This window comes from Leopardus geoffroyi, chromosome A2 (genome assembly GCF_018350155.1).
Source record: "Leopardus geoffroyi isolate Oge1 chromosome A2, O.geoffroyi_Oge1_pat1.0, whole genome shotgun sequence".
In the NCBI taxonomy this organism is placed as follows: domain Eukaryota; kingdom Metazoa; phylum Chordata; class Mammalia; order Carnivora; family Felidae; genus Leopardus; species Leopardus geoffroyi.
The window spans coordinates 160,789,872-160,810,623 of record NC_059331.1 but is presented as its reverse complement, the minus strand read 5'-3'; the positions used below and the strand labels follow the sequence as shown (position 1 = coordinate 160,810,623).

Sequence of the window (20,752 nt, the reverse complement as noted above, 5' to 3'; positions counted from 1 at the left end):
AGGATTCGTATGGGCTTCGTAAGTGTTGGCTTTCACCTTATAGAAGGATTCACCTACTGCAGAACCTACTGTGACAATTATGTGAGGTAAAAGGTCTCAGGCACCTGTATTTGTCATAGAGCATCCCTGAGTAGATGTCAGCCCTCTTCTTCGTATTTTTTGTTTTTCATGAAACAACAGGTGTCTTCGCTGACTTTCTATTACTATTATGGTTCTCCACGCATCTTCAGATTTAGCCGTCTCCTCCCATCTCCCTTCAATGATCATTCCAAGCATTGCCAATTTATTCTCATCATGATATATCCTCTCTTGTTCCGTTTTCTTTTTGTTTTTTTTAAAGTTTTGCGGTTCTGAGTATACTTATTGTGGCAAATGGGAGGTGGGGAACAGTGAGTTAAACACTGAGTGGACAGGAAATCAACACTGATGATCCTAAAAATATAATAACATTTGCCATTTTTTTCCAATAGCATTAGCCTGGCTTTACTCTCCCTAGTGGAGATGGTAACTGTCCTGGCTGAGCCTTCCACAAAACTCAGTAAGAAAAAGAAATGGAAATCGAATTCTCACACCGCTTTCAAGTTTACACTGTACTTAAGCAAGTGCTGAGTATTCGTTTCTTATATAGTTGACCATTTAACGGTCCTTACGTTCTTTTTGTCTTTTAACAGCTAAACTACCGTTCTTGGGGAACTCTCCTCCTATGACTTCAGTGGACACTGTACTCTCTTCGATTTTGTCTTACTTAACTATGCATTCCCTCTTCGTCTTCTTGTGAGCTTTCTCTTCTCTTCCCAAATTCCGAAGAGATGAGGTTCCTTAACGCTTTGTTTGGGACTCTCCTCTGTTGTTTTTTATTCACCAAAGTAATCCAGTCTTATAGCTTCCAACATCATCCATATGTTGATGATGCCCAAGTACATAACTCCAGCCCTGACTCTTTTCTGAGCTCCACACTCGTATCCTTAACTGACAGCTTGACTTACTTGCATACATATCTAGCGAACTTCTAAAATGTAACATGTCCCAAACAGACCTGGACTCTCTCCAAACTCTTCTTCCCATTGTTTTTTACATACTGGACAAAGGGACTACAGTCTATCCAGGTAATCAAGTCGGGAACCTGCAATTCGGACTTGATGACTAGATTTCACACTTCACACAAAATCTGCCAAGTTGTGAGGATACTGCTCTGAAATAGTTCTCAAACCCTGTAACTTCTATCTACACTGCTGCTATCTTAGTTAAAAGCCTCATTATCTTACACCTGGATTATGCAGTACTCTACCTTGTCTCCTTGTCTCCAATGCTGCCTGTCTATAATCCTCCTCTACAATCAATTATCAATTCTATCTGGTCTATTATCTACATAGTAGCCAGAGGTATCCGTTCAGAATAAGACCATGGCACTCCCTAGGAAGAAATTCTTCCATGAGTTTCAGTCCTAACTTTCTGCCATAGCTGGTTACCCCTCCTATGATCTAGCTTCTACCTATCTCTCCAAACTCTGTTCTTCCTTCTTGTCCCCCTCGCCCTTCTTTTTTTTTTTTTTTTTTTTTTTTTTTTTTTTTTAAATTTTTTTTTCAACGTTTATTTATTTTGGGGACAGAGAGAGACAGAGCATGAACGGGGGAGGGGCAGAGAGAGAGGGAGACACAGAATCGGAAACAGGCTCCAGGCTCCGAGCCATCAGCCCAGAGCCCGACGCGGGGCTCGAACTCACGGACCGCGAGATCGTGACCTGGCTGAAGTCGGACGCTTAGCCGACTGCGCCACCCAGGCGCCCCTCCCCTCGCCCTTCTTAACACGTATTGAATTGTCAAGTGCTTTCAAACTACAAAACTTGTAATTTAGGTTTTCTTCTATCTCACCTTGACCCCTCTTTATCTTTTATGTTTGACTCTAATTTTAATACCCCCCCACTTTCTACCATATAGTTTTGTTTGTTTCCATTATAACTTTTATTATCTATAAATATATATTCATTTAATATCTGTCATTTATGATTACAGTATAGGTACGAGGACATGACCGTCAGTGTTTCATACATACCAGGTACCCAATATGCAATGATGAATGATCCAGGAAAGGAAATGCTGTGTGAGAATCCGTGAGGGTGCGTGTGAGTGTGTGTTTCCAACCTGCAGGTGAGACTGAAATCGCACAAATGTGAGCATTATTACGGAGGACTTACACTATAATTTCTCTATTTTATGATTCTCACATGGTGGTGTGTGAATTGCTTGTAGAGAGCAAAGACCAGGGTAGTAAAGGGTGGTTCCTAAAGGGAAGGTTGGCTTCGTCTGCTCAGCGCTGGTGGGAAGGCACGGCGGCTCCACTGTCATCGGTCTTAAGATGGGGAGAGGCCCACCTGGGCTCGTGGCAGCACGGAGCAGCCCGTGACCAGGAGCAGCATCTAAGGGGAGTGCTCAGAGAACATGCAAGGCAGTCTGGCTACCCCTTCACATGGGAGCTGCTCAGCTACCCAGGGGAAAGCTGTTCCGTGCTCTCTCTTCCTTGCTGTATTGTGTCTTCAGCTGTGTCTCCTGTCCATCAACTTAGATCTGCCAGGAACACACTTTGAAAACCACAAGGTTTCAGTTAGGCCTCTGTTCTGCTATGTAACTCTTTTTGTCTCGCCATTAATGTAAATTTCTGTGACACTTGAATCTAATATTAACAATCGATCATTCTGACTATTTAGATAACTCGTCTGCCTGATGGCAAACACACACACACACACACACACACACACACACACACACAATTTGTGTCTGTTTCCATTACTGATAAAAAAAATGATAAAAATGGCAGGATCAAGTTATACTGAAGCAAGGTATTAGAGAGTCCATATATTTAGAAAAATAGATTTAGAGTTTGTATAAAAAAGAAAAAAATAATAACCACGGTTTAAAATAATGAAGAGTGCTTACCAGGATAACAGTCTCATTGTATGATATATTCTGACCACAGAGAGAAGTCAGCAATGTATCTTCCTTGTTTGAAGCACAAACATTTCACAAAGAAAGCAAAATGAAAGGGAGGAGTCTGGGATTTTTCAAAGTATGTGCGCATATATATATATATATATATATATATATATATATACACACACACACACACATATATATACATATATATACAAACATATATAAGTATATACATATATATACACACACAAGTATACATATACATATAAATGTATATGTATACACACACACATATATATAAGTGTATATATACATATACACACACATATATAAGTATATATATATGTACACACACACACACACACACAACTACAAAAGGGAAAGAGAAGGAAGCTCATAACAGCATAGAGAAAAATAATAAAGAAAAAAAAGCCTCTAAATGGACGGATGTATTTCGTCTGGGCCAAATGCCCCTTTGTTGGGGAGGCAGCGGGGCTGTCCTGTACTTTGTGGGATATTTAGCAGCATCTTTGTCCTCTATCCTCCAGATTCCAGTAGCATGCACATGTGCACACACGCGCGCGCACACACACACACACACACAACCAATTCGTGACAACCAAAAACGTCTCTGGATGTTGCCAAATATCTCCTACCAGAGATCAAAATCACCTCTGGGTGAGAACAGTGCTTTAGAGGATCCATCCCTCAAGATTTCTTCTCCCCACAACTTCCCTGAATTAATATCCATGATTTTATGAAGAGGGGGAAAAAAGGGAACCCAAAAAGCTAGGAACTACTTACTAGTAAATGCTGAAACATTTGAGAAAGGGGAAAAGAAGAAACCACGCACTTCACTACCGCTCAGCATGAGCTACAATTCTGACCGTTTCATGTCATATCATCTTACTGATGAAAACTTTCTATTCCAAATCATTCAAATATGGCAAATGGAGACAGTAGAGTGCTCAATTAAAAACCAAGCTATTGAATTTTGAGGTTTTTACTTCATGAAAGATTGAAGGTGTTCTTTTTCTATTAGTCTGCATACACATTTATACACATTCACACAACGCCTACCACCTGCATTCACTGCTGGAGATGCACTCACTCGCAGTGACAGAACCCACACTCAATTTTTTTTTTCAGTACTGATGCCCATTGGCTGTTCTATGAAATAAATTGCACTGTGTATTGTAGTACCACTCCAGGCAGTCAAACAATACGTGAAGATATACACCACCCTCTTTTTCTTTCCGTTTCCTACGGGAAGTCTTTCTTCCAGAGACTATCGAGGGTTTTATACCCCTCATCAAACTTTTTATGAACAAACCATTTGCTATGTATGCCTGTGGTGCTGATTACCTTGCATGAAATAGAACACAAGGCTCCGTGATTGGAAAAGGTTCAAACTCCCCTGCCGGTGGATCTACATGCGTGGGCCAGATTTCATGTTTTCCTGTAGAGGGCTGCATTATAAAGAGTAGAGGAAAAGGAGAGGGTCTAATAGCTCTGTTCTTCCCATCATGGCTGAATACAGTCTGCTCGACGTGCAGGGAGTGTGTGCTGTCTGGTTTCATGCGGGTGAGGCCAAGCAGGGGCCTGCCCGGGGCCTGAGGGGAAGGGTGGCGAATCCGCCATTTATCCCTCCGTGTCCCTGTGCAGTGTCTCCGATGAAGTTGCTCTGGAGTTTACGTTTTACCGTTTAGTTATCTAATAGAGAAAGGGTTATTGCCCAGAGTTGCCAAATAAAAGAAGTCAGAGACAACAAGACTTGATCATCGAAGACACCTTTTCCCTCGACAAAGTAAGTCAGACTAGGTTCCAACAACAATTGGAAAGTCTGTTTTAGGCAGGTGGAGAAATGACTGGAGATCAGGGGCCTTGAGAAGAAGGTACAAGAAACTTTGATTCTCTTATTTCCCCTGGAGTTATCACGCCAAATGCATTCCCAAGCTTGAAGAAGAAAAATAAAGCGAAATTAATTTTAATCACGCACCGCTCTTTTTTATATTCTAGGAGAAAAACTAAATACAAAGGGAATAGGACTAATTTCAGGGTTTTACTTCATGTCATGCTCCTCAGAATACATTTTTCAGCAAATGTATATATGCTTTTATTTTATTCATATAATAGTTTACCCAGTACAGCTGTAGGCTTCAATACCTTACAAAACAAGTCGTCTTTCTATAAAAACATCGCATCAAAATTCAGGTCCAGATCAATTTCACACATATTAACCTCCTCCAGTTAAGCAATTATTTCCTCTGAGATACTTGCTACTCTCGTTTCACTAGGAGTTTGGTTCATATCAATGGATGAAGACAACAGGATTATAAAGTTACAGCTTATAACATCTTGGTATCAGTTTATTAAAAAAATCCATCAATGGGATATTTGAACACAGGTCACCTGTAAGATACTGTGCTGGGCTCAGAGGTAGACAGGCTGAAGTAAGAAGATGATTAATGCCCTCAGAAAGCTTCAGGAGATTCAAGCATTTTCAACCAGAGTAATCGCACATCTGAACCATGTAATAAACAGCATCAGACAGGAGAAAACAACTGAAGTGATTTAACATTTGTAAAAGAGTTGAGATCACCATGGGGTAAGTGTTCAGGACTTTTATGGAGAACCCACAGGACTTAATCTTAAAAATTTAGGGCTTCATGGAAGACTTTTAGATGGGAGTATGACACTTTGGAAGCAGTCCCTTTGGAATTTTCATTGGGAGGGAATGTGGAGTGGACATTTTTAGAGAGGCAGGAGTCAGAGAGCAAAGCAAGCCTCCGTGGGTATCTAAGTGTGGATCAAACACAAAAGTCAAAGATGAAAATACGGTTCCTCTCCTTTCTGTCAAGGAGAGGTGACTGTCAGCAGGTACGGAGATGCAAGAGACAGGACCGTGGAGGAGTCTGTAATTTAAGATGGAACAAAGAAAAATAACTAGTATTCAAGTTATGAGGTGCTATACCAGAAGATGACAGATTGTTCCCTGGGGTTTGAGAAAGGAAATGATACTAAATTGATAATAAATGATACTAAACTAGATCTTGAAGGATGAACACAATTTTGCCAAAATGGCATACAGAGGAAGGAATTCCCAGCAGACAGTGAAAAGTCCTGGGAGTACATGGTATAAAGTGGGGAAAATGAGGCCAAATCTTCTAGCTGGGCTGTGTGTGTGCATGCTCTTGTACGGCATGGTAAGAAATGTAGACTTATCCTTTAGGGAATGGGAAATAAAGTATTTTCCTTGCATTTTAGAAATGAAAACTTGGATAATGTGAGAGAAAAATAAGGAACAATAAGGGGAGATTATTTAAAAGTCTTGTGGCATAATCCCAATGAGACATGATAAGGATGTCATTGGTGTTAGGTGCTACATTCCGTAAATATTTCCCATGTGTCATGTTTAACAATACCTGATCATGTACGAATGAAAGACATGTTCAATGAAAGTGAGGGGGCAATGAAGTAAAGCAGCCAAGAATAAACGTAGAATGATTTTAGATTCAAATCTTCTGGACTCCTTTTTGAACTCGCTATTTACTAGCTAGAAGAGCCTGGGGGAATTACTGTATCCCTATGCCTTGATTTCTTCATCTACACAATACAGATAATGATGATATTTATCCTGAGGAGTTAATGAATTCAATGACTTGCTGTATTTATGTGCATTAACCTTGTTGAAACAATGACCAGAACAGAGGAAGACCTCAGTCAGTGTTAGTCTAGTGGGCAGTCTGGCTCCATTGTCCATGGTTTTAACTATGTATATACCACATAAATAGGGGTATGATTGAAAAGAAACATTCTTTTTGGCTATGAAGATAGATGGCCTTGATTATGGTTTCAAGCAATAAATTTTTTTTAGTTTTTAACGTTTATTTATTTTTGAGACAGAGAGAGACAGAGCATGAACGGGGGAGGGTCAGAGAGAGGGAGACACAGAATCCGAAGCAGGCTCCAGGTTCTGAGCTGTCAGCACAGAGCCCGACGCGGGGATCGAACTCACGGACCGCGAGATCATGACCTGAGCCGAAGTCGGCCGCTTAACCGACTGAGCCACCCAGGCGCCCCATCAAGCAATGAAATTTTTTGAACTAGGATATGGAGATGATGGATGGACAGATGAGACACTTCAAAAGAACTGGTAGTGCTTGCTGTGTCATAACATGTGCCGGGCACAGATGGAGGGAAAATTCTGATTTTTCTTAAGGTTTGACCTCAGGTCCCTAAGAGAATGATTCTACCACTGATATAAATGAGTGAGAAAGGTGGTTACAAAACAGTACGTAACTCGCAAGGTCACTGGAGCCACAGGCAAGGCAATAAATGTAAAGGATTTCGCAGAGTGACAGGCATGGTTGAGGTATTCAGCAGCTGTTAGTTATCATCACAGTCTCCGGATGGCCCTGGAGTGTCATTTCCTCCAACCTTTAGCTCCCTAGCAGAGGGCTACATCAGCAGATCTGAGTCAGTGCAAGACTTACAACAGCTACTATGCTCCAGGGGCGTCCCTTTCCTACCAAGGTAGCTTCCCATAATGATGTAATTACGGAACCTTGGCAATGGTGTCAGCTGACCCTCTATGCCCAGGCAGAGTGAAGAGCTTGGGGACTGGGTGTACTTTATTACTTCTCTGCTTGCAGTTCTCCCCCTCCCCCAGATAACCTGGATGTTATATCTGTATCCCAAAAAGCAACAGAAATTTGATGACTGAGAAGACAGAGGGAAGCTGAGTTCTGGTGCAGATCCACGGAGAACTGCCAGGGGCATTTCAGGTTGGGAGATTGAAATTTGTGCCCAAAGTGGCAGAAAGTACTTGTAGGCAATAGGGGGTTGCAGCCTAGACTCAAGTCGACAATGTCAGGTTTAAAGATAATAGAGCAGAAAATTGGAATGAGGGGCGGGGAAGAATGCTAGAAAATCAGAGGGAGCAGTACTCCAACATCTAGGCAGGGAGCTGGTGGCAGGGTGATATGTCCAGGGGTAGCAAGATCCCGGCCTCTGGACAGAGCTTCAGCAACAGGAATCCAGTCTCTAAAAGGATCCCAGGAAGACTACAAGAGCTAGAAGAAAGACTGGAAGGACTAGAAGACTGGACACACTAGGCAGGTCATCAGCATTTTTCAGAAAACGGGAGATGTTAACAAGTGCTATAGCAAAGATCTAAGCCAAACGTACTTGTCAAAAGTAGATGCTAGAGAGTAAGAGGAAGCAAGCAGTGGCTGGAAAAAAAGAGGATTCAGAACTAACTAGGCATTCAGTTACCAGAAGGATGGTCTGTGCTGGGGGTGGGGGGGGGTGGGGGGGTTATACAAGCCTCAAGGGAAATGTGCCAGAATAAAATAAATCATAAAATTGAGTTATGATTAAAGCTTGGTCCACATAATTATATTATCATACAATATTATCAAAAGCAAGTACTTTCTGAGGAGTATTGTATGACAGCCCCAACATTCTCTTGAACTTTTCTGAATAAAGGGAAGAGACTGAGAAATATATGTGGTAAACATCTCAGAAGGTATCCAGTAGAGTAATTCTTCAGACACTTCCCAAGTCAATTTAACAAGTCCCAAGCAGCTCGACCAGAATCGGTGGGTTCCCTTTTTCAAAAAGGCCCATTTCCACAACTAATTATAACAAAGCACCAGATAGCTCGACAGCCTATATTGTTCACGTATCGAATGGCTCAAATTGCTTAAAAGTCTTAAGAGGGGAAAAGGTAGATAATAGTCAATGGTACCATCTCATAGTCTCAATTCTCTGGTTAATAACCCCAGGTAAGCATCGTCATGAGGTTAATGAAGGAGGGAAGGGAGGAGGGTTGGAGGGGAGGCCTTAATCCAGTGGTTTTGCTTTGTGTTCTTTCTGATTGTGAAGGTGACTGATCTCTTGATTGTTCCATGCCAACACTATGTTACTATTCAAAACAAAGGACATATGCATGGAAAAATATCTAAATTTGATGGGATGGTCCATATCTAAATATCTCAATTTTATGTATCAGAGTGTCTAGACGTTTGGGTAAACATTATTCTAGGTATGTCTGTGAAGGTGCTTCTGGGTAAGATTACCATTTGAATCCTGAAACTGAGTAAAGCAGATTCTCTCAATATGGGGGGTGGGGGGGATCAACCAATCCAAAGAAGGCCTGAATAGGATAAAAAGGTGGAATGAGGAAGAGTTCCCTCTCCCTGAATGACTGTCTTCAGGCCTGGACACGGGTCTTCAGCCGAGGACTGGAATGTCAGCTCTCCAGTCTTGAGCCTATCTGCCTCCAGTCTTGAACCAGCTTTCAGACTGTATCTTATACCAAAGACTCTCTCTGTTGTCAGACTTCTGGACAGGCAGTGAAACAATACCATAGGCTCTCCTGGGTCTCCAGAGCTTGGGACCTCTCAGCCTCCATAACTGCATGACCCCATTCCTTCTAATAAATCCCTTTCTCTGTAAACATCCTATCGGCGGAGATTCTTTGGAGAACCCTGGCTTATTATCAGCTGATTTATTATCTCTTTACTATATAAATCCATATTGCTTAAATGCACCAACTACTTGCCTATCAAGAAGTTTCAGCCCTTAAACGTATAGGAAAGGCAAAGAAAAAGGGCCTCTCAGAAAAGCTAATCTGTTTCTGTGCCCTCTCTCCCCTGTTTTGCAAACATCTTCAACTATATCCACATATTAAGTTTGGGGTTCCTGAGCTGTGTTCTCTGCTGGTCTTACATAATTCATTTTTATTCTTATAGTGTACAGAAGTAATGTCTGATTTTTTTTCCTGTTTGGTAAGTTTATTTATATAGTAAACTGAAGCTTTTAAAACATGACCTGGTCCCTACTGGGAGTTTTTACCTCTATTTTATCCACCTAAGTTTACTAAGTTTTATCCTCTTCTTGCAATTTTTAAAAATTATTATACACACATACACACAATCATGTTTTATTCATCTTCCCTGAAAAAGGCATAGAATATTTTAAAAGGCCCAGAAACATTGTAGAAACTAGAGTAGGTATGGTATCCTGGAGTGTGATTATAAATTAAAATGTCCCCTTTGCTTCCTAAAGAATAAGTCAATACCTAATATCACAAAACGTCCCCCCCAGCCTCTTTCTCCTTTCATGTTGGAATATAATACTTCTATTGATGTGAAAATGCATCAGCATGCACTGAAGTATAATTAAAGGTAGATTTCTACTCAGCTTGCATGATGATAGCACAGCCACGTTGGGAATTGAAATATAATAAAAAGTCAGCTAGGTGACGCTACCCAGAAGCAAGATAATATTCACTCAAATGCATTTTGCTTGGTGCCATGTGGCTCTCACAACAAGCCTATTTGTGAATTTGGGAGAAAAAATCAGCAAACTGGTGTTGTAGATTTGTCCAAGGTTATTTATATTTAATACATCTTTATCTACTGATCTACGTCCCACTCACTTTTGTCTTTTATTAAACAAGAGGAGAGAGGCTGGCCAGGCACAAATCGAGATTCCTAACTAAGGAGAGCACAGTGCTCTAGAAATCATCCTTCCTTAGGTTCCACTTTCTCGAACAATCCAGAGCCACGCTTTGTCTTTAGCGTCTTAAAGTGATGGATATCTGAGCTTTTCTTGAACATCTCCGATATCTAGAGGACCAACAAAATGGAAGGAACTCTAAAAATCAGTATTTAGCTACATTTTTTTGTAGAAGTCTATGCAGATTATTTGGAAATAAAGAGATTTGCATCCATTGATTCATCATTAAGACAGAAAAGTAAAATCTGTTTTTCCTTGACAGCTGGCAACAGTTTTAAGGGGAAATGCTTTTATATATCAATTTATCCATTTATCTATCTATCCCAGAAAAAAAAAAGATTTAGAATTACATGGCAAATGTGGCATTTGCTCAAAATTAGTTATGTGTATTTTCAAATAAAAGCTCATAGACCCAACGCCCAAATGTCTGCATCCAAATATAAAGTGTTCCATTTGTTACATAAATGCCATTAAGGAAATTAAGCTGAAGATCACTGTTCAGAGTCAAACTTTTTCAAAACTGACCATATAATATGCTTCTAATTAAGAGAGGAACTAGAATTTTTGAACTGATATAACTTACTCTGTGTAATTTCCATTCATAATGCTGTTTAACCATTATACTTTTTTAGGACTATTATTTTATCCTCAATTAATTTAGAGTATACCTTTTTGCCTTGTTTGGCTTTCCTTTCACAGCAATTGATATTTATTGAAGAAACTTTGGATATTATGAAAAATGTATTAAAATGTTAGCAATGAAAGAAAAGATGTTAGTAATGGGCCAATAACCCACTAATTAGAGATAATTACTATTAGTACTATTCAGATTCTCATTATGAACTGTTTTCTAGCTATCCATACACATTTATAATAATGATAGATACCATATTCTATATAATTTTTGTAAACATTTTTATTCCCTATATTACACTTTCCAATGGTACTAAATTTTGAGAAACATTATTTCTAATGACATCATAATATTTCATATTAAGATGCAGTCTTTAAAATCACTTCTTCACTTAAAAATAGTCTGTTTGCTTATTATTTTATATATGTTATGTTAAATATGTCTGTGTACTTATTCCTTTAGAATTACAATGATACAAATTTAATGGTCAAGGAGGGGTGACATTTTTAAGATGTCTAATAATTATGGTTTTAACTTTAATTAAGGAATGTAATATATACTATTAAATATGTCTCCAATCAGTTTGCTGTAAGGCATCGGAAAAAAAGTCATTTGAAGTCTGTAAAGCAGGCCTAAAAATTATTTCTGAGTTATAAAAATTTATTTTAAGAAATTTTGAAATAATATCTGCAGTTTGAAATCATAGAGCTGAAAATCATTTCTCAATAAACAAAACATAAAAAATGGTATTGCAAACTAAACTATTTTTTTTCTTATGTGAAGGAAAAGAAACCTCATGATGCAAGTTCTCACTGAATTCTGTAAACTGGTATGAATTCTTTCCAGAATTAATGTACTAACTACATTTTCAAATGTTCATAAAATCAAGAGAAGAGATATTCTAATTGCTTAGGATAGAGAGTGCCAGGAGTAATCCCAGGGAAATACAGTTGCCAACAATGAACTGGAAACCTGTCAGTATTTGCCAACAAGTTCCACAGCTACACAAGAAGCCAAGAAAATGTCTACTCCTTCTGCTATGACCTGGAATGTTTGTGTCTCCCCACTACAAATTCATATGTTGAAATTCTAATGCCCAATGTGATGGTATTAGCGGGTGGAGCCTTTGGAAAGTGCTTATGTCACAATGTTGGAACACTCACGAATGGGTTAGTGCTCTTACGAAAGAGACCCCACAGAGCTCCCTAGCCCCTTCCACCTGTGAGGACACAGGGAGAAAGCAGATGTCTGCAACTTGGAAGAGGGCCTTCACCAGAATTCAACTATGCCAGCACCCTGGGGGCGGGCTTCCGGCCTCCAGAACTCTGTGGAATAAATGTCTGTTGTTCCAGTCCCCCGATCTACTGAGCTCTGTTACAGCAGCCTGACTGGACTAAGACACCTTCCCTTAACACACCCAAGGTGCAACTCAAAAGGTTTACAAAGGACACTGTAATAAAACAAAAACAAAACAAGGCCTCAAAAAGATTTTCTTTGGAGGGGCGCCTGGGTGGCTTGGTCAGTTAAGAGTCCGACTTCAGCTCAGGTCATGATCTCACGGTCCGTGAGTTCGAGCCCCGCATCGGGCTCTGTGCTGACAGCTCAGAGCCTGGAGCCTGTTTCAGATTCTGTGTCTCCCTCTCTCTCTGCCCCTCCCCTGTTCATGCTCTGTCTCTCTCTGTCTCAAAAATAAATAAACGTTAAAAAAAATTTAAAAAAAAAGATTTTCTTTGGAGACAGAAATACAAACAAAGGTGATCTTTGCTGAATACAGGTTTCTGAAGCAGTTCAGATGCTGAACAGTCATTCTAAAATTGAAACAATATTTATGTAAACAAAACAAGGAGGTTCTAATACTTCAGGTAGAAAACAGCTGATTTAGAAGCAGTGCATTTCTGAATATCTTTTCTAAAAGGCTTTGTTTACATGGATAGAAACTGATTTCTTTTTTCAGTAGGTAAGAAAGGTCATTAATAGAAATCACTTCCCTTCCACTTTATAAATGATGAACACTTTTTATGACCTTATTAATATGGTTAGACCACAGCTTTAGAGTATTATTGTAAACATCTGTGCATAATTTAGTGGCATAAAACTAAGGAATTTTGCAGTAAAAACCTTATCTCAAATAGTAGGTAGTTTGTGTGTGTGTGTGTGTGTGTGTGTGTGTTTGACTATACATCAGACAGTAATACACATGAATACTTTTTTACTACCACTATAATATTGCAATATTGTTCCTAGAAGATACATTTAGTATTCCAAAATGTAATGACAGAGTAAATACCTCCAAGCTGCTAGAACTTCAAAAAATTCTAACTTCAGATGAGAAGACATATCTGTAGGTCAACGTTTTCCAAAATGTAGGTCACTTGTTTTTAGATCATAAAAGAATTTGGGGGTCATGAAAATTTTAATGAAAAAGAAAAGGGCAAAAACATCAAACTTACAAGAGTGCATCTAGGGGAACCTGGGTGACTCAGCTGGTTAAGCATCCAACTCTTGATTTCAGCTCACCTCATGATCTCACAGACTGTAGGCTCCCAGAACCTCCTTGAGATTCTCTCTCTCTCTGCCCCTCCCGTGCGCATGTGCCCACGTGTGCTCTCTCTCTCAAAATAAATAAACTTAAAAAAAAGCGCATCTAAAATAGCAAAGTACATTTTATTTCGTGAAACTCTGTTTTAGTAGAAATTGAGTACAATATAAAATGTTTTCTTACTGTGTTTTTAACAAAATCATTTGAATCTGGAGGATGTTACGCTAAGTGAAATAAGCCAGGTACAGAAAGGCAAATATTGTATGATCTCACTTTTATGAGGAATCTAAAGGAGTAGAAGTCATAGAACTAGAGAGTAGAGCAGTGGTTGCCAGTAGCTGGAGGGTAGGGAAAACGGAAAGATGCTGGTCAAAAGATACAAATTTTCAGTTATGAGATGAAAAAGTTCCAGGGAATCCAATGTATAGCAGGTGATTATAGTTAATGATACTATAATGTATACTTCAAATTTGCTAAAAGAATAGATCTTGAGGCACCTGCGTGGCTCAGTCGGTTAAGTGTCTGACTTCAGCTCAGGTCATGATCTCACCACTCGTGAGTTCGAGCCCTGCGTCAGGCTCTATGCTGACAGCTCAGAGCCCGGAGCTTGGCTCAGATTCTGGGTCTCCCTTTCTCTCTCTGCCCCTCTCTCACTCATGTTCTGTCTCTTTCTCTCAAAAATAAATAAACGCTAAAAAAAATAAAAAAAAAAAGAGTACATCTTAAGTGTTCTCACCATGCACATGAGCTCACACACACACACACACGTAAGTGTGAGGTGACAGATTTGTTAATTTGGTTGTGGTAATTATTTCACAATGTATACATATATTATCACACACCTTAAAAAATCACACTGCACAACCTGTACAATGTGTAAATACATACAATTTAACTTTGTCAATCCTACCTCAAAAAGCTTGAAAAACCATTTTTAAAAACTCCAAATAATTTTAAAAACACAGTTCTAGGTCTACCTTCTCCACAGCTCTGACATGAAAGTTAAAACAAACGAGACGCTCAAGTGAACACACATTACCCATCTGATACTTTTAGCACTTTTCCCCCTTTTACTACTTACTCCTAGTTAAAGGAAATGCAAAAATCTGTATTCACCACTCGCTAATTAGGGTTCTAAATAGATATAAATATAGTGGAATGTTTTATAAAAGTTGATGTTGCAACTTGGAAAGTATTTTCACAGAAAGATAACCCACTGTGCAAAGTGAAGGTAACTCGGAGTTTGAGTGAATTTTACAAGTTGAATCCATTGTCCAAACTAATGAGACCTGAAATTAATTACAACATAGAGGGAAAAAATACAAGGAATGGGTGAAAAAAAGTACTGAAAATTCTCTAACTTATAGGGTTAGTTTGAATTCACCACCAAAGAACAATGCTGTCCAAGACAGAATGAAAAGGCTTGTGAACCATTTGAATTACCTTCATCTTGGACCACAGAACTTACTAACTAAAAACAAAACCAAGATACAAGTATCTATTAACAGACAGTACTTGAGTGTCTCTATAATGACCTCTCAATGCACTATGCTAGAAGTGGTGTGTGTGTGTGTGTGTGTGTGTGTGTGTGTGTGTGTGTGCATGTGTGTGCACATAGTAATGTTATCAGTAACTGCTTTCCTCTTCTAAATTGTCTGTATCTTCTACATTTTCACAACCAAGCTATTTTTAAGGTTTTTTTAAATTTATTTTGAGGAGGGGAGAGTGTGAGCAAGTTGGGGAGAGGGGACAGAGAATCCCAAGTAAGCTCTATGCTACCTGCGCAGAGCAGGACACAGGGATCGATTTTACGAACCACGAGAAAGATCTTTACCTGAGCCAAAACTAAGAGCCAGATGCTCAACTGACTGAGCCACCCAGACACCCTTACAACCAAGCTATTTTAATAATAAAGTAAAGAAGGACTGACATTCATCAGTGTTCATGCTGCTGATAAGAATAGGGTAGATATAATACAGACTATTTCCCTTTGTTAAAGCAAACATTAGTGCCCTGGGATTAACTTATTTTTCTAAATTATTTTCTCGGTGTTGCTACTTGCACTAAGTTACTCATACATTTAATTGAGTTTGGTAAAATGCTTTAAATACAGATGAAAATTGCCTTCTGTGAACTCCATATGAATTTGTAGGATGGATGAATGTAGTCATATACTGAATCTCTTCCTTCTTTATTTTTTAATAAACAGTTTAAATGAGTATAGACATAACTTTTAAAAAATGTATGTGCATCTATACTTACCTACTAACCTTTCTGAAACTTGAGCGGTAATAACTGATGTGATCTTGACTTCCACTATGTGTATAGGAAAAATAAATATTTGAAACAGTAAGGTATTTTCATTGGGATGTATAAGAGCAAGGTTATAGAAATGTTTAAATTTCCCATGAGTTGCCCTTAATTTGCACAGATTGTTGGCTAAATTGGCAAAAATTCTAAAGTCCAATTTTATCATATTTAAGCAAATCTGTTCAGGTAAATTAGTTGTTGCATATTGGATTCCTTTCTTCTTTCTTCCTTTTACTTTTTCATAAAAATACAGTTTAAATTAGATGAAAGTATCTTAGAGTCCTAAATAAGATCAAATTAAATTAGGAAATTTTTATTGACCTGTACATTTAAGATCCTATCATTACCATCGTAAGGGTTCATGTTACATGGAAAATCACCAGGAATTTGGGTTTGTTCAGAGAACGCTAGAAGGGAGGACTTCATACTTATATTTTTATGTATTTAGTCATTAGAAATGAATCATTAATCATAGTAAAATCTAACGGGGAGTTTTTCAACTATGGTCGATATTTGTATGTGTATGTGTTTTATGTGTTATTCTGGAATCTCCAGTTATTTTGTATTTGCTCTAAATCTCCCCAGGCGAATCTATACTGGGAAGTAGTGATAAAATATGGCTGATCAATCCATTTGAACATTCAGTGGAAAGCAAAACTAACAGCAAACACAGAAAAAGTAAACTTCCAGGCATTGCACAACAGCTTTTGATTTCAATAATTCGATACACCTCTGACATCATGGTCCCTATACCTTCCTTGAATCCTTCTCAGTAGTAGTCTATACAGCCATGCCCTACAGAAACACAAAGCTTGTTGTATGGAAAGATGCATACCCTTCAGCCAGAGGTATTCTGTTAGTGAACACGAATTCAAATGGCCACAGTGTTAACTCCACAAACATTCCCAGAGGACCTCTAAAGTAACAGGTGCTATTCTATAGGCTAGAAGAGAAGAGGCATCGCCTCATCCCTTAAAGACCTAACAGCCTGCAGGGAAACGACACGGACACAAATAGTAGGACGTGTTAGAAACCATGTCAGGTGCATACATACGGTATTGCAAGTGAACATGGAATATTTAGAAATCAGAGTCGGCAGTCTTACAGTTGAGCATTTGAGTGTTTGGTACATCTGTACAAAGTGCTCAGTCAACGTTAGCTATTCCCGTTTTCCATTTCTAAGGAGTTCTAACAAGATAAAAATATAACACTACGGCAAGGAATATCTAGAGAAATTTGATGAGAACTTTTACTGTTTATCAGTCCCCCTAGTTTTTCTCTGTTTATATCATCTCACCCTGTGATCCTAGCTTTCTTTGTATGATATTAGTCAAAGATTATCCCAAGATTGCTAAGTTTATTCAATTAAGAACAATTATGACCCCAGCCTCAGTCTAGGATACCATTGTGAGGTCATGTTTAAAAATCACCCTAAGCCAAGACAGTCTTTCCTCAGTTGATGCACACATCTTGTCACTCCTCCCTGTAACCACCCTTCGTTGTTACCGTTGTTGCTGTTGTTGCGGTTTTCCCGAAATATCACATAAATTTAGCGAGAAGACTTCGAGGCTCTGCTTCAAGCAGTTGAATATAACTTTAAAAGTCATAATTAAATTAACATGCACTTGTTACTAAGGGCAAAAGGTATCTGAATGTCCACCAAGTCAAAAACTGCCAGGTACTCTTCTGTTAGTAAAACAGACATTCTTTGTCTATAAACGTAAAACACTCAGAGCACTACCCACCGTCCGATGAACACGAATTAGCGCTTATCAGCAAGAGAAGGTTTTGGTGCTGACACAGCCTCCACCAACTTGCCTCCTCGCCCAGGCCTCACCTTCCCAGCAAGTGCCCGAGCACTCCGGGCAGCCAAGCGAGACCCTCACGAGTCTGAATCCGCACAGAACCCTGGGCACGCAACACCTACACGAGACAACAGAAGCGACGCGGGCTGGGGAAATCACAGCAGCCTCGGGAGCAGGCCGCCAGCGGGGCTCACTCACCTGAGGAGATGTCTATCTGGCTCATCTTGGTCTGCGTGACGTTGATGCGAACACCCACTTTGCTTTCGGTCAGGTCGATCTCCACGTTGCCCAAATTATCCGCAAAGTGACTGAAAAGCAGGAGGCCGTTTGGGTTCCAGGTCCTGAACTGGAAACTGACGGAAAACAGGTCCTGGTCAGGCCGTCCCGGCACCTCCAGGTAACTGGTAGCGTTGAAAAACACAGGCACCGTGTAGGGCTCCACACACGAGAAACTCAAATTCCCCTGTAAGACACAAGGACGCGCTTTGAGAGGCGCGCAGGGTTCAAACGAGCAGTCCGCGTCCAAAGGCAGACAGAGCGACAGGTGTACAGAGGCCGCGACGGGTGCAGAGAGGCCGAAGCCGAGCCTGGGCCCGTGCGAGCTCTCCGACGCGGCAGCCAGCACGGTGGGGATTCGGCAACCGGACGCCCGGGCATCACTCCAACTGCAGGGTGTACCTAAGGGCGGCCGGCGTCGAGATGAGGGATCTAAGAAGGGCCGTCTTCCGTGGAACTGGCGGACGACAGCCGACGGGGCGGGAGGCGTCCCTGCGGGGTGGAAGACAGCCGACGGGGCGGGAGGCATCCCTGCGGGGTGGGCCTGAGTGCAGACGGCTGGACTCCGTGAACAAGGCAGGGGGCTGCCGCGCCCCTCCCCCGGTACCGATGAGGCACGGGCCAGGGAGGAGAGGCCGCTGCCGGCTTCTGGACGGCCTTTGTCCAGCGTCCCTTCACAGTTAGCGGGGGCAGGGGAACTATGGCCATTCGGTTGCTATTTATTAACTGACATCAGGGGACAAAGATTCTTGGCTCTTATCCTCATACCTGATATATGTGAATTAATATTAACTGTGAGACATCAGCGTAATCGTGATTATTTCAGATTATTTTGTTATATTGTTATTGTGATATTAAATGTGTATAGATTATACTGAATTAGTGCTTCTGAAAATACTAATATGAACGTACAAAATGAAAAGAAACTTGTGATCATTAAAGCCTGCTCCTTTCCCCTCCCACTCCCTCTATTTTGTACAGAGAAATGTGACTTACCATTCAGATACACTACTAAACGTTACATTCAGTGTGTAAGTACCTTCCTATTAAAGGTCTGAAAACCTACATTTGCTTCCAACTTCTTTTATCCCGCCATAATATCCTGAGGAATATAATTTGATGCCATTTTCATCGGGCCCTTCAATCATTTATTTCACAACACAACACCACGGTGTCTATGTTTAGATGGATGGTTCTTCCATTTCAGCACATTAGCCATCACATCTAAGGCAGGCTATCTCTCTGAATTAATATTCAAATTAAATCTGCAGCTTCGCTTCACAGATGGTCATTTTTAAATGCTTGCTTTTACTGATGAAAAGAACTGCCTTCGCCTAATAATGGAGATGTTATAACTGACCACATACCTGGGTTGTGGAGATTGTCTCCCTGCAAAACTAAAGGTCCTTCCTGAGCAAAAATGCTGACTCTGGAGTCAATGTGTAATGAGGTGCCAGAGGAGGTCACCAGAAGACGTGACTGCCAGCTGACCCCGGAGCAGGACTGGGACAATTAGAGGCTCCCCACCTCCTCCCCCATCCTTGGAATGTTTGCTCCACTTGCCTCCTTAACTCCCGGAGGCCGCTCCAAAGACAGAGCCTTGAGACAGAGATGCGGTGTTGAGGCTATCTGAACTGGGTACTTGAGTGAAGTCGGTTGGGTCCTCCTGTCTCCATAAGTGAATCCAGTTAAGACCTCTATAAAACTTTTCAGACTTGGCAGGCAAGGCAGAGATCTACTCATCTCCTGGCTGCCCAAGACAAGCCTGGAAGTTCCCTTGCTTGTCTTGAAGCAAGTCCCTTGCTTGTCTATGAAACCGGCCACATACCAGTGGGATGTGGTCTGCCTCTTTCTTCTGTCTCTCCCTGCCTCGGCATCCAAAGGCTGTTTTCAGACTACACCCAGGAAGCTCTCCAGGAGGTTGTGAACCAATATGAGGAAACGTGTTTGTGCGTGAAGACAGGGTGCAGGAGGAGTGTTGAGTCAATTTCACTGAAATACCAGCACTTGACATCTTTGAAGGCAAATTCCCTTCATGAATATTCCCTTTAGAGTTGCTTACAAAATATCCTACTTGTCTCTATTCTGCCTAAAATTTTAATATGTACACGTTTTTGTTTAGAAGCTTATTCCATGTGGGTTCATTCTATTTTAACAAATATAATTAAAGATAATTTATATCTATCTTTATTAAATATCTTTGTTATTCAAGTTAAAATAGCATTTGTAACTACAATATATTTTGCAGTTAAAGTTGCCATGGGAATAAGTCTCCATAGGAAAATCCTTTATAGTTCGGGTGTCTAATGAATGCATCTCAGGACCCAATGGGAGGTTTGGGCAGAAATAACACTTTACCACTTCCTAAAGGTGCAGATAATAGAAACAGTATTCTGATGATTTGGCTTCTGTACCTTTTTATCTTAAGCGATGATTTCTGGGAAAACAAAAGGATCCTGGTGCCATTTTATCCAAAGCTTATAAAAGCATATATATTAATACTGCTCTAGGTAGGAAATAACACAATATAGGAGACTATGACCTCGGGGGTCACACGCTGTGAATCCACTCACATTCATTTTGGAAAGTTACTTTTCCAGGTAAAATCTCACATTTTTTTTTTTCATCTACAAAACGTGTATGACAACATCTTTACTCATACTGTAGTACTATTCTCAGATTACCATAAAAGTAACATTCCTAGCACAGTGCCTGCTGCCTATAAATGGAA

General features: G+C 40.2%; 1 protein-coding gene across 1 annotated transcript in view; it reads right to left on the bottom strand.

Moving 5' to 3' along the window:
• CNTNAP2 (contactin associated protein 2) overlaps positions 1 to 20,752 on the bottom strand; it is a 1,977,252-nt gene that overhangs the window by 1,048,439 nt on the left and 908,061 nt on the right. The window contains exon 8 of the mRNA XM_045496029.1: positions 17,944 to 18,208. Within this exon, the coding sequence (XP_045351985.1) occupies positions 17,944 to 18,208 (265 nt within the window). The remainder of the gene's footprint in view (positions 1 to 17,943; positions 18,209 to 20,752) is intronic.